Source organism: Phoenix dactylifera, chromosome 14 (assembly GCF_009389715.1).
Source record: "Phoenix dactylifera cultivar Barhee BC4 chromosome 14, palm_55x_up_171113_PBpolish2nd_filt_p, whole genome shotgun sequence".
NCBI lineage: Eukaryota > Viridiplantae > Streptophyta > Magnoliopsida > Arecales > Arecaceae > Phoenix > Phoenix dactylifera.
In genome coordinates this window covers 1751093-1769741 of record NC_052405.1, presented here as the reverse complement: position 1 = coordinate 1769741, position 18649 = coordinate 1751093, and the positions used below count along the sequence as shown (strand labels likewise).

Genomic DNA, 18649 nt, shown 5'->3' with positions numbered 1-18649 from the left:
AACTTACTATTTTCTCATCGAAAAGCAGAATATGTCCATGTAATTTTTTCATTTTGAGATTAATCTATGATACAATTCGATCTATGAGTAATATATTTGCAATAATCTTACAATATGAAAGGGAAAAAAAAGAAAAAAAAAGGATGGTGAACAGATCCCTTAAGAGTTAAGAACCCTCTCTTGGATCTCTTCAGGCCTGAGACCTCCTGCTGCCCATCTTGACTGACCATCCGACCATACCACCACTTCATTGCGATGCTGGTCTGGTTACCCCCTTGGATCCACCCCAATTCCCATGCCATCAAAAGACTAATAAATGAACCCAACTTGGCCTTTAACTACCCTCTCCTTCTATACTAAATTACTAATCCAACCAATACTTGAAACTAAAAAAAAAACAAACGAACCACCCCTTTGCAACCCAGTCACGTCCCAACACGTGTGAGTCGAATCCAATGACACACGGCCTCGTCCTTTCCGTCCCGTTCTTCTTCTACTCTTCCATTACTTTTACGGCCACCATTTGTTTTATTTATCGGTCCGTTGACTCGGGAGCTAAAATAGTTCAAGTGGACTCCCATATTTCCACAATGGAAGGCTCCTTCCTCCCCCCTCCCCTTTTTCTTTCTATGCTATGTAATTCGATAACCTTAGCTTCCTCTCCTCTTCCTCCATAATCTCCTCGCCTCTTCCTCCGCCCCCCAAACTCCCCCCCACCTTCCATGGATCCCTCCGACGTGCCGAGGCCCTCGCCGCGCCGCGAGCTCCAAGGCCCACGGCCGACTCCCCTCAAAGTCCGCAAAGATTCCTACAAGATCAAGAAGCCACCGCCGGCCTCCTCCCAGCCGGGGGCGGCGGCGCCGCCGCCACCCCAGCCGCCGCCGCCCCACAACCGCCCTCCGGTCATCATATACACCGTCTCCCCCAAGATCATCCACACCAAGCCCAGCGACTTCATGACCCTGGTCCAACGCCTTACCGGGCCGGACTCCTCGGCCGGCCCGTCCACCGACGCCTCCCTCCCGTCGCCGTCGTCCTACGGTGGCGGCGCGCTCTCCCCCGCAGCCCGCCTTGCCGCCTTCGAGAAGTCTGCCCCCTCGTCGGACGGCGACCGAGCCCGGAGCTCGGGCCTCGACGTCGAGGAGCCCTTCGGCATGGACGGCGGTGGGCCGGTCGTGGACCGGGCCGGTTCCTTCCCGGGCATACTGTCGCCGATGCCGGCGTCCCTCCCGCCGATATCGCCCAACTTCTTCTCGCCGATTACGTCGTTCGACACGACCTCTCTGAGCTTCTTGCAAGAACTGAGCCCAGTTTTTGCAGGCAACAAGAGCTTCATGGATGCTGGTGCGAGCACCATCTTGCCCAGTCCGAACTACTTCTTATCAACTCCTACCGTCCCTTCTCCAGGTTCCTGCTGGGATCTCCTCAGCCAGTTGCCAGATTTCTAGTTCAACAGGAGAGGAAGACTGTGATTGGAATCAAAGCAGGAAGGTGGATGGAAAGACGAGGTGGTGGTGCAGCCGAGAAGACACATTAATGGGAGTTTAGTGTGGTGGGGGCCGCGTGATTGCTGCTCCTCCACCAGCGGCCGGCCAATCTTGGCTTCTAATTTTCTTATCTTTTACTACCCGGATAGGTCTAGACTTGTGAGTGCATCTGATTTGATTGCCTGACCACCACTGGAGGAGACTTGGATGGTGATCGGTCCATGGACCATCCATGGGCCAGTCCAAGTGAAATACAGGCTTGTTCTCCTTGTATCTATTTTATTTATTCTTTTTTCTTGACACTCTGCAAATATAGCAAGAAGATATGTTATGCCATCCCATAGATACTATCTAAGATTTGATGGCCATTTTGTGTACGAATAACTTATTAGCATTTGTGACATGAGAAATGCTTGAGAAACGGTTGCCCTTTTGTGGGATTGGAAGGCCAAGTCGGCAAAGTAGGAGAGCTGGATTAATGTTAGAATAAGATACAATAGGAAATATATTTCTTCTGGTTGTTGTTTGTATAATTGTATGCGGTTGTGTATTTGAGTGGAGTGGTCGTGCCGTGGGTTGGAGACGGCCACCTGCTCAATGCCTAGTCCTCCTTCGATGGTTACCGGAAATGTATGGTTTAAGTTAATAGGCCTCACGTATTCGTATTTAATGTAGGATTGGTATTCCTCGACACCCCCTCTTGCATAATAAGAAGTAATAGATAAATTAGTAAATGGAAGCATAAAGGTTTCAATAGGCAAGAAGAATCGATAGACATTGATATTATGTTATTTTTTAATCTAAAAATCTAGATGTTTGGACGCAAGAGTATATAAGCACTAGAAAATTTTTTACTTATCTTATGTGAGACTAGTATTTCTCGACACAATCAATAACAAATTGTGTATAATCTGAGTCCTGACTGCATCAACGCTAGGGTTATGTAGCAAAAATATTTCTGCCAACAGCATAAAGCTATCTGAATAAAAAATATTTTTGTGGCAAGTCAATATTTTTTATTCCAAAATTAAAAAAAAGAATTAAAAGCATTGAAGCATTGGCAAGTCAATCTGGCTTTTCTATGGTTATGTCATCTCAGAACTTAAAAAAGGGTGCCGGCCAAAAAATTACCCAGATGGAAGTCCCAAGATACAATCCGAAGACGTTTTCCACAAGCACCAGGCAATGGATCATGGAAAGGGAACCATGGGAAAAATGCTTATCTGCAGTCAAAAGTCCAGTATTTCAAAGAAGATTCAACTATCGGGAAGGAAAAAAAAAAACAGAACAGAACAAAATTTCATGCGAACATAGAATTTGCACCAGATGGTCGACAAATGATTGAAACTTTTGATTAAAAAATATATAACAAATAGATTAAACAGAGATAATATAGTTGTAGTCATATCTCAATCATGCAAAATTAAGGGACATGAGGCAAGTGGATACAAATAGGAGATACATCAAGTATTGTTACAAATCTATCACACAACTATTCCAGATGAGCAATTAATTAGATTCAGGACTTATAGCATAGTTTGAAAAGAATCCATTTTTTCATAAATATAATGTTCGTGAATAACTGGTTAGGTTATCATTAATTCAGAAAATAATGCATGGCTTTGGTTGAGATCTAATGATAACAATGAGGAAGCTAAGCAGTTCTAATGAGACCCAGCAAAAGGCCACCAATGGTTCCACAAAAGAATTTATTAATCTTATATACTTTGAATTTGTTTTGGAAAATAATCTAATATACTTTGAATTATCCAAGGTAATAGAATCCATGTGCAGCAGAATCACAAAATCCATCTGAGAAAACTTCTACAACAACCAGAATTGGCAGCTGGGGGCATGCAGTCAAAACTGAGAAAACCACCATCACAGATTACTTCTTTGTTCTCTTGGATTGGAAATCACAGACCAGTCTCATGAAGAACAAGAAGAAATGATCCCAGAGATATTAAAGCAGTAGTGGCTTTTTGACTTTCTACCACAACTGGATCAACAAGGAGCAGGTATTTTCCCTTGTATTCACCATTTCTTTACAGAATCAACATGTGCTGTAGTTGAACGCAATAACCATTGACTCGAGAAAAATAAACGGTATCACAAATCGACAACTTTATCTTTAAGCGACCGGGTCATAACTACCAGGCTAAATAGAGAAAAGTGTAGGAGTTGGAGGACTTTGTTCTGGAAGATGGGGAGAAAACAGAATCTCATTGTCACCAGAAGGCCATTAACCATCATCCATGGAATACTAGAACTTTGAAATTGGTTGGATCATGGATGAGTTTTGTTGTTTTGTCCATCCAGTCAGGTGAAAGATTCAATTACAAATCTGAGGCAGTCACACCATCATTCACAAATTGTCTGACCGAACCAAGCATACTAGTCAATAGAGGAGGTTCTCTTGAATAAAGAACAGAAAGAGGCAAGCACTGCAGGAATCATTAAGTAATGAAGGGAACAACTTAGGAATTTATAGTCTAAAAGGCAATCAGGTTGCCTAAGTGTATCGAAAAGAAATCCAGCAATAAAGAACAAAACAGGTGACAGGCTTCTGAAGCTCAAAAGGCCAATGGGCTAGCAAAACTTCGCGCTATCACATTAACCATATCATCAATGGAATATGTAATTCGACAAAGAACACAATGGTGCATTCACACATTTGACGTAATCTCGTCGCATGCATGCTTGCTGCCTAATTTTTGACCAATTATCTTTGAATATCTTGTATAATATGTTTTACTAGGCTTGTCATTTTTTAATCACAAAACTGAGAATACTAACCAGATAATGCAGAGTAGTGATAAGTTTAGCAAAGATATAAGAATTTGATGTCACTGCTAAATGCTGACATGTTGGATATTCACTTCATCAAATAAGATACATCAGCGACATCTTCCAAGAATAAGGCAGACAAAGAGCATCGTTAAGCTAATCGCAAGATTTCCCCAAAAAAAGCTTCTTTTTAAAGCTCAAAGATCTTTTAAAGGCCAAAAACAACTCTACAAAATTCATATACAGCTAGATACTTCATAAATTTGTCCATATGCCCACATCCACATGCATGCTCACAATAATAAATAAATAAATAAAATCTTAAATTTCGAAGTTGTCTACCATTTTCAACTCATGCTTTGTCAGGCTCCCTTCATACCGTTGCCCACATTTGGATTTACGCCAAACAGCCAACCTTCGCACCAACGATAGCTTTTGCAATATTTCCAGGTTTGTTCTAGTTAACCACAACAACTGCACGAGCAAACTGGGTAAGCATAGTCTGTACGAGTAAACTGGATAGCATTTGAACTTTCACCTGCGATCACAACAAAGGTGCCATAATTTCTGCATTGTTAAAAATGTAAACTGATTTAATAAAAGCAATCCAGATAACATGAATTGGTGTTTAATATTCCAATTTAAAAGTCACTGGAAAGGATAAAACAAAAGAGCAAAGCCAAAAATGATAGACACAGATGATGCTCTAAAGCAAGGAAATCAAAGAACTCAAAGCAGGAATCCAGTGTCAAGGGCACAGCAACATGTTACAGTCAATCAGCAGCACGTCAAATGGAGACTAAATATCTACCTTGATTGCATGAATAACAAATAAGACGACAAGAAATTCTGCTACTACCACTCAAATTCATCAATCATCATAATGCATACGACCAGGACAAACACGAACCACAAAATGAAAGAGTTCTCACAACCGCACGACAAAGATTGTAGAGTAAGATATTAGGACGATATAAGGCATTAGCTTCTAGCAATCTTGGAAAAGATCTTCATAATCAGTATAATCAACAGCTATCTGGTTCTGATGAAGCACCATTAAGTACATTGGATGAGACGAGTTTGATTTTTAAGGAAGTTGATTCTTCTACCGAGGTTTTTGCAGTTATCCAACATTCATTACATCAGTGCTACTGTCACTATGAGACATCACAGTCCAATCTAGGTTCTGTTAAAACAGAAGAGTTCTGCTATTCAGTTGAAAGGTGGAGGGGGAAGAAGGGAAACCCGAAGAGCAGATCAAGTAGATTCTAACGGCAACGTAAAAGGATGTTCCTTCTGCCCTCTGTTTTCCGCTATAAAAAAGTGCTCTCCTTCTCAGATGCTCCCTAAACTTCTCTTTACGAAAAGCCAATACCTCCTAGTCCAAAAGTTTTGCCTTTCCCCAATTCCTAACCTTCCAGTACTCGTAGCATTAACTGAAATCTAATGCAAGAACGTAGAGCTACAAGACATAGAATAAATGATTTCATTTTAGCTTTTCCCAAAAGGCAATGAAGGACAAAAGAATCCATCTTTGTACAAACAGTAAACCTCATCCCGTTTCTCTAATTCCGACCGACCCAGAACAGCAAATTTGGCAACTCTTACCGGACCGTCCACGGAAAGATCCATTTTCCAAGGAAAAAAGCCCAAGAATTTGACGAACACCTAAACAATGATTCCGAACACTAAAAAAAGAAAAAAAAATTAGAAAGTAGACGAAGGGAAAAATCGAGAAATGATCAGAAAAGAAAGGATATCAATTCTTGGATTGGCCCCGTCTGGAAGAGGTCCCAATTGGGAAGGCAAAGGCTTCGAATGGTCCCGTCTGGAATAAACGCGGAGAAGGAGAGGAAGAAGGATGGGCATCGGGAGGAGGACGGGAAAAAAAGGAAAAACCGGGGGCATTCCGAGAATTGAACTCGGGACCTCTCGCACCCTAAGCGAGAATCATACCACTAGACCAAATGCCCGTTTGGTAACGAAATAGGAATCAACGTTCTAATAAAACTCAGCAAAAGTAAAACTAAATTTACATAGATACATTCCCAAAAAAAAACTACACAAGGATTGTCCTGCGTGTTCACAATTCATCGCCAGCATCATATGCGAACTTAGATCAGAGCCATAATAAAAATTCCTGTTAGAACGATAGTCGCAAAAGTTCAGAAACTGTATTGGGTACAAGGAAGCTTTACAGCTTTCCTGCCCACGCTAGATTATACATTGAAAGTCCTCCACTCGTATTGGAAACAATGATGAGCACTTCCTGGTGGACTGATAATGTAACTGCTCTCTTGAATGTACAGCGACAGGAATCTTCATCTCCAAAGTCACCTTTTGCTTCAACTTGCTGGTGCACAATGGACTGGAACTTGCCTTCCCTTAAACACCCCCCACAAATAGAAACTTCCTTGGAATCCTACAACAAAACGTAATATGGTTAGCTAATTTGAAAGTGGTAGGCGAAAAATCAAGTGTAAAGCAAGTCTAGTCAAATAAATAGATGTTTAGGCAAGGGGCACAAAGATTTTTTTTGGGAAAAATACAATGTAAAAAATTCTTTCCAAAATAGAGAGGAAATAAACATGTTTAGAGAACATGATGCCTCAAGTGCATAACATGTTTAGAGGCTTGGCTAATAACTGGTTAGAAAAAATCTGACTAATTTAACGCTTTAAAGGCTTGGCCATATCACAAATCTGAGAAGAAATAAAAAAATATTAATACTTTAAAATATATAATGACAAGCATATTCTTGGAAGGGATTACTAGCTGAGTCCTTCATTATGTATCAAAGTTTTGAAAACTTTAAAAAATAAGGTAGAGTAGACCAAAAGCCACCTAATAAAGCATATCATAGCCATACATAACATGGCAAGTTATTAATAATATGCAGCGATATAACACTAGCAGATAATTTAATAAAAACAATTTCTTCAAAATTAGAAGAATACCTTGTAGCCTTTCACATCATTAATCTTTCTTGTGAAATATCACAATACTTTTTTCTCCACTATCATGATAATCATCAAGGCTTATATAGAATTGCTCTATATTCAGCACAACTATTGCTATTACTTGCACCTACCCTAGATTCATTGCAAGTTTTAATCAAGGATTGCCGAACCGGTCTCTGACCGGGTCGGTTCATGTATGAAAAATGGTTCTGCCCCCTACAAGGCCGAAACCACAGTAATTCCGACCAAAACCGGCTGGTACTGGCCGAAACCGATCGGTTCGCATCGAGTCCGATTAATTTTGCCACAGCATGCGCATTGTGGCTTTTTGGCCTGCGTGTTCAGCTATAAAAGCCAAGGCCTTCTCAAAATTGATTCAAGCTATCCAAAAAATTGATTCAGGACAAAGAGAGCGTTCTTTTCTTTCCAAAAAATCCACAAATAATATTGATTCAGGCTATCAGAAGGAAGAGGTAAGGCTAATTAGGGTGTGATTTCTTTTCCCTATCTTCTTCCTTTTTTTTTCTAAGGAGATTTGAAAAAATAGCTCAAAAATTATAAAATAAGAGGAGATCATGCCAAATTTTTCGATTTGGGCTTGATTTCTTATATGTTGTAAATCTATGGATATGTGTATACTGACAATGCAAAATTATCGTCCTTGTATTAATATTTTTTATAATTTTAAATAATTGATAAAGTGGCATACTTGATCGACCCGGTGTAGAAATGAAGCCATCAAGAAAAAAGAACCTCCCAGTGCGTGATATTAGCTGGGAGCATGGGCAAATGCTGGAGGGCCGGCACTAGTGGCAATGCAACTGGTACGATCAGCAGTTTAGGAGAGGAGGGGTTACCAAGTTGAAGCAACGTTTGGTTGGTAATTACTCCGATGTAGCTACTGCCCCAAATACCTAAAGCAGGTTCGACTGCTGATGAGAAAGAACCTCGCTAATTTCAAAGAAGCGAAGAAGAGGGCTGGCAGAAAAGAGGAGGTGGAATGCCGAGCGACAACGCCACCTTCTTATTACTCCAGAGAGTTAGAGGAGGCTTTCCCTCCAGATGACGAGACACAAATTCAGGCTGCCATTTAAATAAGCCTGGATGATCAGTAGCAGTAGGAGGAGGCAGCCAAGTATAGGGCTTGATTTGGGCCCTCGTTCTACAAGTCAAGCTCGGTCCTGCGAGAAGCAGGCAAGATCCAAAGTTGTAGAGGACCTCAGTCAGGAAGGATGTTAGCAGAGGCGATGGCCGAATTGAATCTATCCTAGGTGCTTTTGGTAGCCAAAAGAAGTCATCCAGAAAAATTCCACCAAGAGCGGCAATCAATGATTCAGATCTGCAAGCCTTTTCTAGCAAAGAATCGAAGCAGGAGGGGTTCACTCAATGCTAAAGAAGAATAAGAAGAAGGATATATGGCAAGCTATTGGATCTCAGTTCTACTTCAACCACATTCCAACGAATGTAGCAGATAATACGAACTAAAGGTCTGTCATTTTCTCTATATAGGTTGCCGGTCCTGGTGTAGATCCTCTAGACCCGAAGAACATTTACAGTGAGCTTCTTGACAGCAATAAGAAGGTGCTAGAGAAATGAATTGCCTCTATAAGAGCAAGTGACTAACATATGAATTGATTGCGATATGTGATAGTGGGGCCGGTTCTACCAGACAGAGCATCAATTTTCTGACATATTGTGATACGAAGACTTTATTCCATAAATTGGTTGATGCTTCGGATCGGGTGTACGACTCCACGTACATCCTCTAACTTATGGAAGAGATGATTGATCAAATAGGAGAGGAGAATTTTGTGCAGGTTGTCACGGATAATGAATCACAGTATAAGGCCGTCGGAGAGATCTTGATGGAGCAGTGGCCACATATTTTCTGAACCCATGTGCTGCACATTGTGTCGACCTTATGTTGATGAATATTGCGAAGATCTGTAGGTTGCAGCATATGGTGGAAACAACACAAAGCATCACCAGATATATTTATAACCAAACCTAGGTCATTTCACTAATGAGAAAGTTTGCATGGGATAGAGATTTTAAAATCAGGAGTCACATGGTTTGTTATCAACTACGTTGCACTTGATAGCCTTCTCGAGAAAAAAGCAGCCCTACGTCAGATATTTGTCAGTGTCGAATGGCAGAAAAGCGGATATGCCCAGCACAGCACAGAACAGAGCAGGATCGAAAACTTGGCGACGAGGCAGATTCTGGCAGTGGGCCACTGGGATAGTGAAGGCTATCAAACTATTATATGAAGTGTTGCGGACTGTGAATGGTGAGAGGTACCTCCAGACGGGCTTCCTATGTCACATGATGGAAAGGGCAAAGGCTCGGATCATGGAGGCAGATCCAACCCATGCCCAGAAGTACATCGACATCATTGAGCTGCTGTAGGACTACCAAATGGGTAGGAACTTGCATTTAGCAGGTAAGCAAGAACATTGAAAATTAGACTGCTTCTATATTTGTATAATTTTACTATGATGATCTCCTCTATGTACAGCATACTATCGGAACCTCCGATTCCAGTACAACATACCTGAAATTGGTAATGGATGACGAACTTCTGGCGGCTCTGCATAATATCATTTACAAGATGGAGTATGATCTAGAAGTTGCGACTTTATCTCTAAAAGAGGTAACTTAACTTTACTGGCATATGTAAGTATACCGGTATCTTCTACTATTAACATAGTACAATGCGGTTCTTTTTCACATAACAATTTATTTAAAAAGGGCAGCAACAACTTTAAATAGCTAGCATCTTTTGTGAGTAAGACAACTATGAGTCCAGATATGTTACACATTAGGAGGACATTCACCTGGCATTAAATGGTTATTAAAATATAATAATATTTGTTTTTCTTCAATGTTTCTGCAGCTGAATGGTGGACTCATTTTGGAATGTTTGCAAAAAATCTCAAGCAAATATCTACCAAGATTCTCTCCCAAACGATCTCCTCTAGTGGCTGTGAGCACAATTAGTCCAGTTTCCCCATCATCCATAGCAAGCTAAGGAACTGTTTGACACAGAAGCGTCTCAAAGACCTTATATATGTCCACTACAATCTGCAGTTTAGATTAAAGTAAATTCAGAAGGAAGTGAAGCTCAAGTATGAAGATCTGATTCATAGAGCTTTCATCGATGATGACGATGATCCTATGATAGGCCGACGGCCAACAGCAAGAGTAGAAGCTTGACGAGCCAGAATCGCCTCCACGACCGGCCATCTTCATAGCCAGCGAGGCTAGAGTCGATGCAGAGCAATGGGCTGAGAGCAATATTTCACGCATTCCTACAACTGATCAGCCACAGCCATATGGAAGCCAGTCACCTACTTTTTTCTTGCTCGAGACATCCTCTTTAAGAGATGATCAAGAGATGCTCAGACGAGGACATTACGGTAACCGGTCGACTCGGTCAAGAGAGCGACATAGTTAGGTAGAGAAGGGCACGAAGGGTAAGAAGGCAGCTACCCAGCAAACCAAAAACAAAAAGCAAAAAGCCCCAAGGAAGTGTCGAGTCCAAGAGCAGCAGCGATGACGATTCTAGTGGTCATGGGTCTGCTAGCCATAGAGGGAGTGGAGGACAGAAGACCACTGCTTATAAGACAGCCGAAAGATAGTCTTCAATATACTGGTGAGTCTCAGTTTACGTATGCTACATAAAACAGAAACCATGGTACACAATCTGATAGAGAGCCCGCGAGGATACGATTGTATATAGGAGACGGGCTTCTCAAGGTCGTTTAGGGGGACACGATAGAGCTGCAGATGATCTCGCATGTGGAGTAGGATTCATGGACGTATCAGATTTTGAGTTGTATACTAAATTCTATTATCCACAGCCATATACAGTCTATGACTCATACGGATACGGATATGGTGCGTCTGAGGCATATTCTGGTGGCCACTACCTTACGCATCCCGGAGCATCTCACAGGTCGGATTTTGTTGCTGGTATATTCAAATGGGCCCCTCCACAACCGTATTTCAACCAGAAGACACCTCTCGGAACCATAGCTTTAGTGAAAGATCCAAAAATGCTTATAGCCCAATGCACGTTCTTTATGGGATGAACATACAAGACTACACGCCGCTTGGATAAAGGGATGGGTTGATGTGCCTCCTGATTATGCCGATAATCCGAATATCTACGAGATGCATCGCCACTCGATCCAATTTTAGATATCATTATATATGTTTGTTGGACTTTAAAAGTATATAATTGATTATATCTTGATTTGAAGATATTTTATATTGTCTATTTTATAATTTGTATCACTTTAAAGCAATAAGATGCATCATCTAGCTTAAATCAGATTCATAGAAACATCAAAAAACATCAAAAAAATATCTAAAAAATATCAAATGATACTTAAACTTATAGAAAAAGTTTGAAAGAGAGCCCCATAATGATAATTGATTCTGATATTTGAGGTCAGGCTCCTATTTTGGCAAACAAAAGAGTTTGTGTTGATACTCAATCTCGTCGCCTTTAGGTCTCTAGACATGTGTTCTTTCCTAAAAAAATAAAAAATAGGGACCAATAATTGCCGAACCGGGCCAACCAGTTTGATTCAGTTCGGACCAGGTGCAGACCGGTACGATCCCGGTTCAATCCTTGGTTTTAATATAAAGACCTGTCTTTATGCTAACTCTAGACAAGTCGATTAAAACCCGCTCTATTAGGGTTGGGTTGGGTCATACTGATGGGGCGGATTAAAATGCCACCCGCACTAGAGATTATCAAAAACCTAGGCTATTTGCTATCCTCATCAAAAGGAACAATTGAAAGAGAAGATACATACATGATTATTTTCATCAAACACAAACTAAACTTTTTTATTTTTATTTGTTTCCCAAAAAAGAAATAAACGATACTTAAAATCTGTGCTCCTGATAAGCAAAAGTACCATTTTCTTATGAAAATATTTATTGTTCCTAAATAATTGTGCACAATTTTCATAAGAATTATTCATGACAAGATTTTTATCTATACTTTTGGATTTCTTATTTCACTACACAGAAAAATGTAAGATGTACACCTCAGGAAAGAAAAACATTACATGAAATTAACAAGCAGGAACACTTAAATGCTACAGTTGGTACTTACTATGGTAAACTTCTGGCAATATAATAGATGGGAAGATAAGCAGCTCAGCTTCATTCAATACAACTTTGAGCACAAGATCCTTGCTAATGACATCACACAGCAAACGATCAAGCATCAATTTTGCCCTGAAATATATAGCCAAGTAGAACTAGATTTCAGAACATTAAATTGCATTATCCTTTTGAAAGAAAGTCGATCCCAATACCTCGTATTGTGTGGAAAAAAATAAAGAGCAATGTTGCCCCCCATAGGTGGTGAATTTTTGAAGCTTCTTGGCCATGCCTCCAACTTTGACAACTTTGCCATCTGAAGCACAGGTGGCAATTTTGCTGCAGTAATGCAAACTTTCTCACATGCTTTGTTCGATAAATGCGCTTTAATAGGACCATAAGCTTCATTACAAATTTCAAAGCATCCACTGTCAATGAGGAAAAAGACATTAAGAAGAGGTACATAAGCATCTAAAGCAAATTCTCAAGTTTGCAAATATGTCAAAAGCATGATATGTCGTACCGTACCAAACGGTACCGAATATACCGTACCGTATCAAATGGTACTAGGTGTACCGTACCGTACCTATTCGGTATCAGTACAGGTAGCGTACTGACCCTCAATAAGCCAAAAAACTCCGTACCATACCATACCGATACTATGCTAGTGTGGCACCGGTACGGAGTTGGCGAACCTCAAAAAGCTAATAAATAATTCAATAGACAAAGCCCAATATTTACTAGCATCCCAAAATATCACTAACCTCCAAACACAGACGATCATGGGTCGCACAAGTTCATAAATTTGACGATCAATAAACATCTGGTGACGAGAAATATTCCTTTCGGCGTCATGAGTTTTGGCTTGCATCATTGCTTGAGATTTGGATGCATTCAGAGAACCATTCTGCAACTCGTTCAAAGCTTCATCAGCAGCACTAATTTGTACTTTTGACTTGATAGCAATATCTTGAGCATTTCCTGATGATGGCAAAGCTTCATCTTGGTCCTTGGTTAAGAAAAATCGTCGACGCCTGCTTTCTGGCTTCTCGCCTTCAATAACTTTGCTAGATGAATGCCTACAATTCTCATCATCTACTTCATCTTTGGTTAGGATCGATCGCCATCTGTGTATTCTTGATCTTGACTTGTCATCCCCGACAGACTTGTTAGATGAATGCACAAGGTTCTGAATTTCCTTCTGCAGCAAACCAGCACATGCCTGGTCAATTTTTAAAGCACTTGCTACATTGGGACTGGAAGGTAGTCTGATGGACTCATGAGATCCACTTCTTTCTGTATCTTGCAAGCCACTAAAATTTTCATTCTGAGACCTCAAGCTTAAAGGGGATTTTACAGCACGTGGTGTCCCCCGATGTCCATATTCGTTTCTACAAATATCGGTATGTTTGTGTTTCCTCCATATCCTGCTGCTTCTGTGTTTAGGCTTGCTAAGAGAAGCTAATTTGTGAATCCTAGCTTTGCACTGCTCACACAACCAATGCACTTGTAGTACATCACTGTCTGGTATCTTGTCCAGGCAATATCTGGAACATCATCAGTGGTTCATCTTATAAAAACCAAAAGATACATCACATGAATTGAACATTGTGTAAAGATTGGCATCATACCGATGCTCGGCAGCAATCTTGCAACTACTGCAGTGAACTAAAAGCTCTGAGTAACCTGTAACACCACATTTCTGACAAACAGTTGCCTACAATCAAGGAAAGATAAAAATTCAGCATTCACATTGTTAATTCCTTCTATCAATTTGTTAGAAAATATCTAACATACGCAAGAGGACAAATACGATTTATGAAAAAAGATATTAATGCCTGAACCTTATAGAATGCAGAGACTAGAACAGTTGTCAACCTTGCTTGAGGGCTATGCTTAAATCCAAACCATGTATTGTAAGATACAACTGCAATGCAAGTATGGTTGTAATATGCAACAGAAACATGGATGTATATATTTAATCCTCCAAAACTAATCATACATTTAAAATCATCTAATGCCACACATCCAAAAGGTATGAAGCATCAAACACAGCAGTTCCAACCTTGGAATTGAATAAACAAACTTACGTTGCATTTCCAATTTTTTATACAAATATTTCCATTTTCAATATTACACTTAGTTAATTTAACATGTACATATAGTCACGCGATTCTTTAGACATGTAATGCAGAAAATTAAAGTATATTACATTTAAACATCAAAAATGAACTCACTAAACCCTATTTTCACTAAACTAAATAAAAGAAAGATCAAAACTTTGAAACAAAAAACTATACATATTTTTGGTGTACCAATATAATTCTGTATGGTATGATACGGTAGATCAGTACCAGGCTACGGATCTCCTACTGATACATGATATGACAGGGTACTTAGTATAAGTACCAACAATATGTATTGAAACTAAAATCATCAAAAGAAACGAAAATTTTCGATGTGCACCAGTATGGTACCATTTGTATGCAGTGGCATACACTGTACGACCCATGGCTAGTGCATACCCATAGATATGGTTTTGGCATCCAACACTCACACTGTTGCTGGTTTCACATCAAAAGGTATGATACTGTTGCAGCATCCTATTCAAATAGTATACAAGCAGCATCTAATTTTAGCCAAACTTGTTCCTAATCAATTATACACTACTGTGTCTATGTTGAACCGCTCGAACACATATCTCATACTTTCTTGATTTGGGTCATAAAACAAATTGCTAAAGTCCTATAAGAGTCTTGGAGTATTACAATCCACTTTTTACTAATACAATCAACATCTTTTTCTTATACAGTTTGGTCAGGGGCTTACAACCTTAAGTGATTCAATGCCAAACTTTATTGGAAAGGTGTTAGTGCCATGCTTAGTAATGCTCAAGCAAAACCGTTAACACGACACTATGAAATTTTTATTATTTTAGTGAAAATAGTGACAAAAATTGAAGTACCCTTCCTTACTGCAACCCCTCTGAATCAATGTTTCACATCTTCGTATTGTCTCTATCAATTCTTCATCAATTTATCACAAAACACAAATTCTGCATAAATCCTTCACCCTATATTTTACAAACCGTGTCCTTATCCCTACTATTTAGAATCAAACTTATGAATCCTCCTTTGCCTATTCATAAACAGGCTTTCCAAAATTTCTTTCATCTCTCTACCATGTGATATCTTGCCACATCTCTTTCCACCAAGTCCATAAAAATCCAACAACCTAAACTATCTTAATCGATCCCTGACACTGTCAAATACAATCTCAATGGATTCTCCGACGCTTTGTCATCAATTAATCAAACTCAATCTCTTATCTCTTAGATACTATTGAAACCATAAAAGCCCAACACAGCGACAACCAATTACTTTCACTCGTAAAAATCCAAAATCCATACCATTTCAATTGATCCATCTCGAACATATTCAAAACAGTTCAGAAAATCTTACACAACTTATATGATCTCAAACGATTACCTAACACTTTGTCCTGAATTGATGAAACTTCATTTTCTAAAACTTAAATTTTTGTTGAAAACAGAAAACAACATTGACTGTCTACTACTTACAAAAATTCAAGAATCCACAAGATCTTAAACAGTCCATATCAAATGGACCTAGAACATCGTTGACAAATCACGTGCATTCTATACAGTCTCTATCAATTCCCCAACACTTTGCCCTCAATCAACAAAACTCCATTTCCTCATATTAAATCCTGTTGAAGTCATAATGATACAGGATGATCTATGGACCAATCTAACCATTTTGGATAAATCTGAACAAACTTTAGAAGCAAGATCCATCACAACCAAGACTTAGTCAAGTACCAAATCCACAGGGAGCCATAACTTCTAATCCAGAAAGAATATGACAATGCAACTGAAATGGAAACAATGTGAGAGTCAAGAACTAGTTTCTACCCAAATTAAAAAACATATGAAATTTTTTAATTTTGTAATTTATACCTTTTAATTAGGAAAGAAATCTAACCTAATTTGGATTGGACTTCTTAGAAATTTTTTCATCCTATTCTAACTAGAAATGGAATCCAAAGTAAAGAAAGAAAATGGATCTCTATTGAATAGTTGAAAACTTACAAATTTTCCTCTTCTATTTAAAAAAAAGTATCTGACTCAAAAAAACAACAGTTTATAATATAAATAGCGAACATATATCATGATTTTGAAGAACGGGAATAGAAAGAGTGAAATCATAGATCATAGACTCCACTTTCCATCCACTAAAACGGGAGAAAGTAAAATTTTATTGCTTATATTTTATTTGAAAATTTTCAGCAGGTTGAAACAAATCCTTCCTTTTCCCTGGCCGGATCACATAAAAATTCTAGCCATCACTAACCTACTACTTACACTTGCACATACTACAACATTTATAAAACTCTAATATCCCCAACATGTTATCGATATCGATAAGTAGATAATACTGCTGCCTCCAAAAGCCCATAATTTCTTTCACATGTCTTCCCCTACCATATCTAAACACCTATCAACAAACAAAAAAAAACACGCAAACAAAAAAGAAAAAAAAAAGACCTAGAGAATCAAAACAGCGAACCCTATCCAGATTCCACGAAAAAAATACACATTACAACTTCAAAGAAGTGCAAAACAACTTAAACCATATTAAAAAAATTAAACACAAAACAGAGAGGGAAACGAAAATGAAAGGAAAACCATTGAGCAGAAACTTACCATCGGAGTTCTGGCGCGCAAGAAGTGTTCGAAAGAAGAGGAAGAGCCCAACGCCCAAAACAAGAAAGAAGAGTACGGATTCAAGAATAAGGTATCAAAAGAAATGAAGACCCGAACAGATTTCAGTACGTCTCCATGAAGAAAAGTCACATTAACCAACAAAGAAAAACAAAGGAAACAAAACGCAAGAGAGCTCAAAATAACCGAAAAGAAGGGAAGAATGGCTCAGAGAGGGGGGTGAGAAACAAAACGAAAGATAGCTCCATGACAGAGAGAGAGGATACGAAGGCAGAAAAGAGAAGCCGGTGATCGGGGAGAAATCCATCAATACCCTCGCGGCGTATTTATAGGACGCCATCGAGCGCGAGGGGGGAAACGCAAGAAAGGGAAACGGCCCCCAACTACGTCCGAGTCGGTTGCGGAAAGGCAAACTGGTATGCTCCCCGATTCCCTTCCCAAACTTCTCAAAAACCGGATCGTAAACCGGCTTTGACTAAACTTTTATCTGGTCTAGAACTCTCTGGGGACTAGATAGGGGAGTGTCTTAGATAGCACGTGTGATTAGTTTCTTTGCTACACGTGGCTCTCGGTGAGAGACTGTTAACAGTTGTCACTTGCACCGACTTTTGCTAACTGCGGGGATTAGGGAAACGTTTCTTTTGGGGGCCTTGCACCTTTTGACTAACTGCGGGGATTAGGGTAGGGAACCGTTTCTTTTTTACCAAAAGAGAAGGAAACGTTTCTTTTTTAGGGCCTTGATTAGGGAAACGTTTTCTTTTTTACCAAAAGAAAGGGAAGGGAAACGTTGTGTGTGCGTGTGCGTGTGTGTGTGTGGGCTGAAACAGTCAAAAAGATCTATCGTGTCCACGGACGAGAGCGGGAATGGCTTGAAATTATAAACTACACCAAACCGCCCCTACAGAAACGGAACAGCTTTCCGAGCACATCCAGCTATTCATGGCTAAAGATTTTTTAAATTTTCTTTTTTTTTAAAAAAAATAACTGTTATATCAAGTTGTTTTCTATTATTTTTAATAAATTAAAAAAATATTCTTCTGAAATTTATACTTAGGCCCTGTTTGGGGGAGCTGTTGGCAGTAGAGCTGTTGGAAGTAGAGCTGTTAGAAGTAGAGCTGTTGGAAGTAGAGCTGTTATAAAAAGCTGTTTGCTGTTTGGTAACTACATTTCTAAAGTGCTGTGGCACTTTAACATTTGTTTGGTAAACAACTGAGAAAGTACTTTTGTATGACAAAATGACCATAAAGGACATTACTAGTATCATACAATAGTGCATAATAAAATATAATATATATTAATATATAAATATATGATATAGTATAATATTAATGTAATGTAACATAATATTATTATAATATAGTACTATAACATTGTATACTATAGGATAATAATTTAATATAATATTAAATTATTTAACATAACATAATATTATATTATATTATATTTATAGTATAATACAATAATAAATGTATAAAATATTATAATTATTAGTATAAATTAATTTTTTACTCTTTTGATGACCATTTATTTCTCTAACAAATTTTCTAACT

At 39.1% G+C, this 18649-nt stretch overlaps 2 protein-coding genes and 1 non-coding gene across 3 annotated transcripts; 1 reads left to right on the top strand and 2 right to left on the bottom strand.

Moving 5' to 3' along the window:
- The first annotated feature begins 11 nt into the window (after positions 1–11).
- Positions 12–1939, top strand: LOC103698894 (protein MKS1-like). Its single transcript, XM_008780943.4, has one exon. The coding sequence runs from the start codon at positions 723–725 to the stop codon at positions 1446–1448; it is 726 nt and encodes a 241-aa protein (XP_008779165.1). The 5' UTR covers positions 12–722; the 3' UTR covers positions 1449–1939.
- A 4236-nt stretch (positions 1940–6175) lies between these two features.
- On the bottom strand, positions 6176–6247 carry TRNAP-AGG. The gene has a single exon. It is a non-coding gene; the product is annotated as a tRNA-Pro (tRNA).
- An 83-nt stretch (positions 6248–6330) lies between these two features.
- LOC103714318 lies at positions 6331–17381 on the bottom strand. Its single transcript, XM_039133267.1, has 6 exons — positions 17082–17381; positions 13987–14072; positions 13120–13902; positions 12571–12783; positions 12366–12490; positions 6331–6696 (listed from the first exon to the last, which is right to left on the bottom strand). The coding sequence occupies exons 1-6, from the start codon at positions 17082–17084 to the stop codon at positions 6620–6622; spliced, it is 1287 nt and encodes a 428-aa protein (XP_038989195.1). The 5' UTR covers positions 17085–17381; the 3' UTR covers positions 6331–6619.
- Between the last annotated feature and the right edge of the window lie 1268 nt (positions 17382–18649).

Coding starts and splice junctions, on each gene's coding strand:
- LOC103698894 (XM_008780943.4), top strand. CDS start 723: ATGGATCCCTCCGACGTGCCGAGGCCCTCGCCGCGCCGCGAGCTCCAA.
- LOC103714318 (XM_039133267.1), bottom strand. Junction 13,903..13,986: donor AAGATTGCTGCCGAGCATCG/GTATGATGCCAA, acceptor ATGATGTTCCAG/ATATTGCCTGGACAAGATAC. Junction 6,697..12,365: donor ATTGCCAGAAGTTTACCATA/GTAAGTACCAAC, acceptor GTTTTGTTGTAG/GATTCCAAGGAAGTTTCTAT.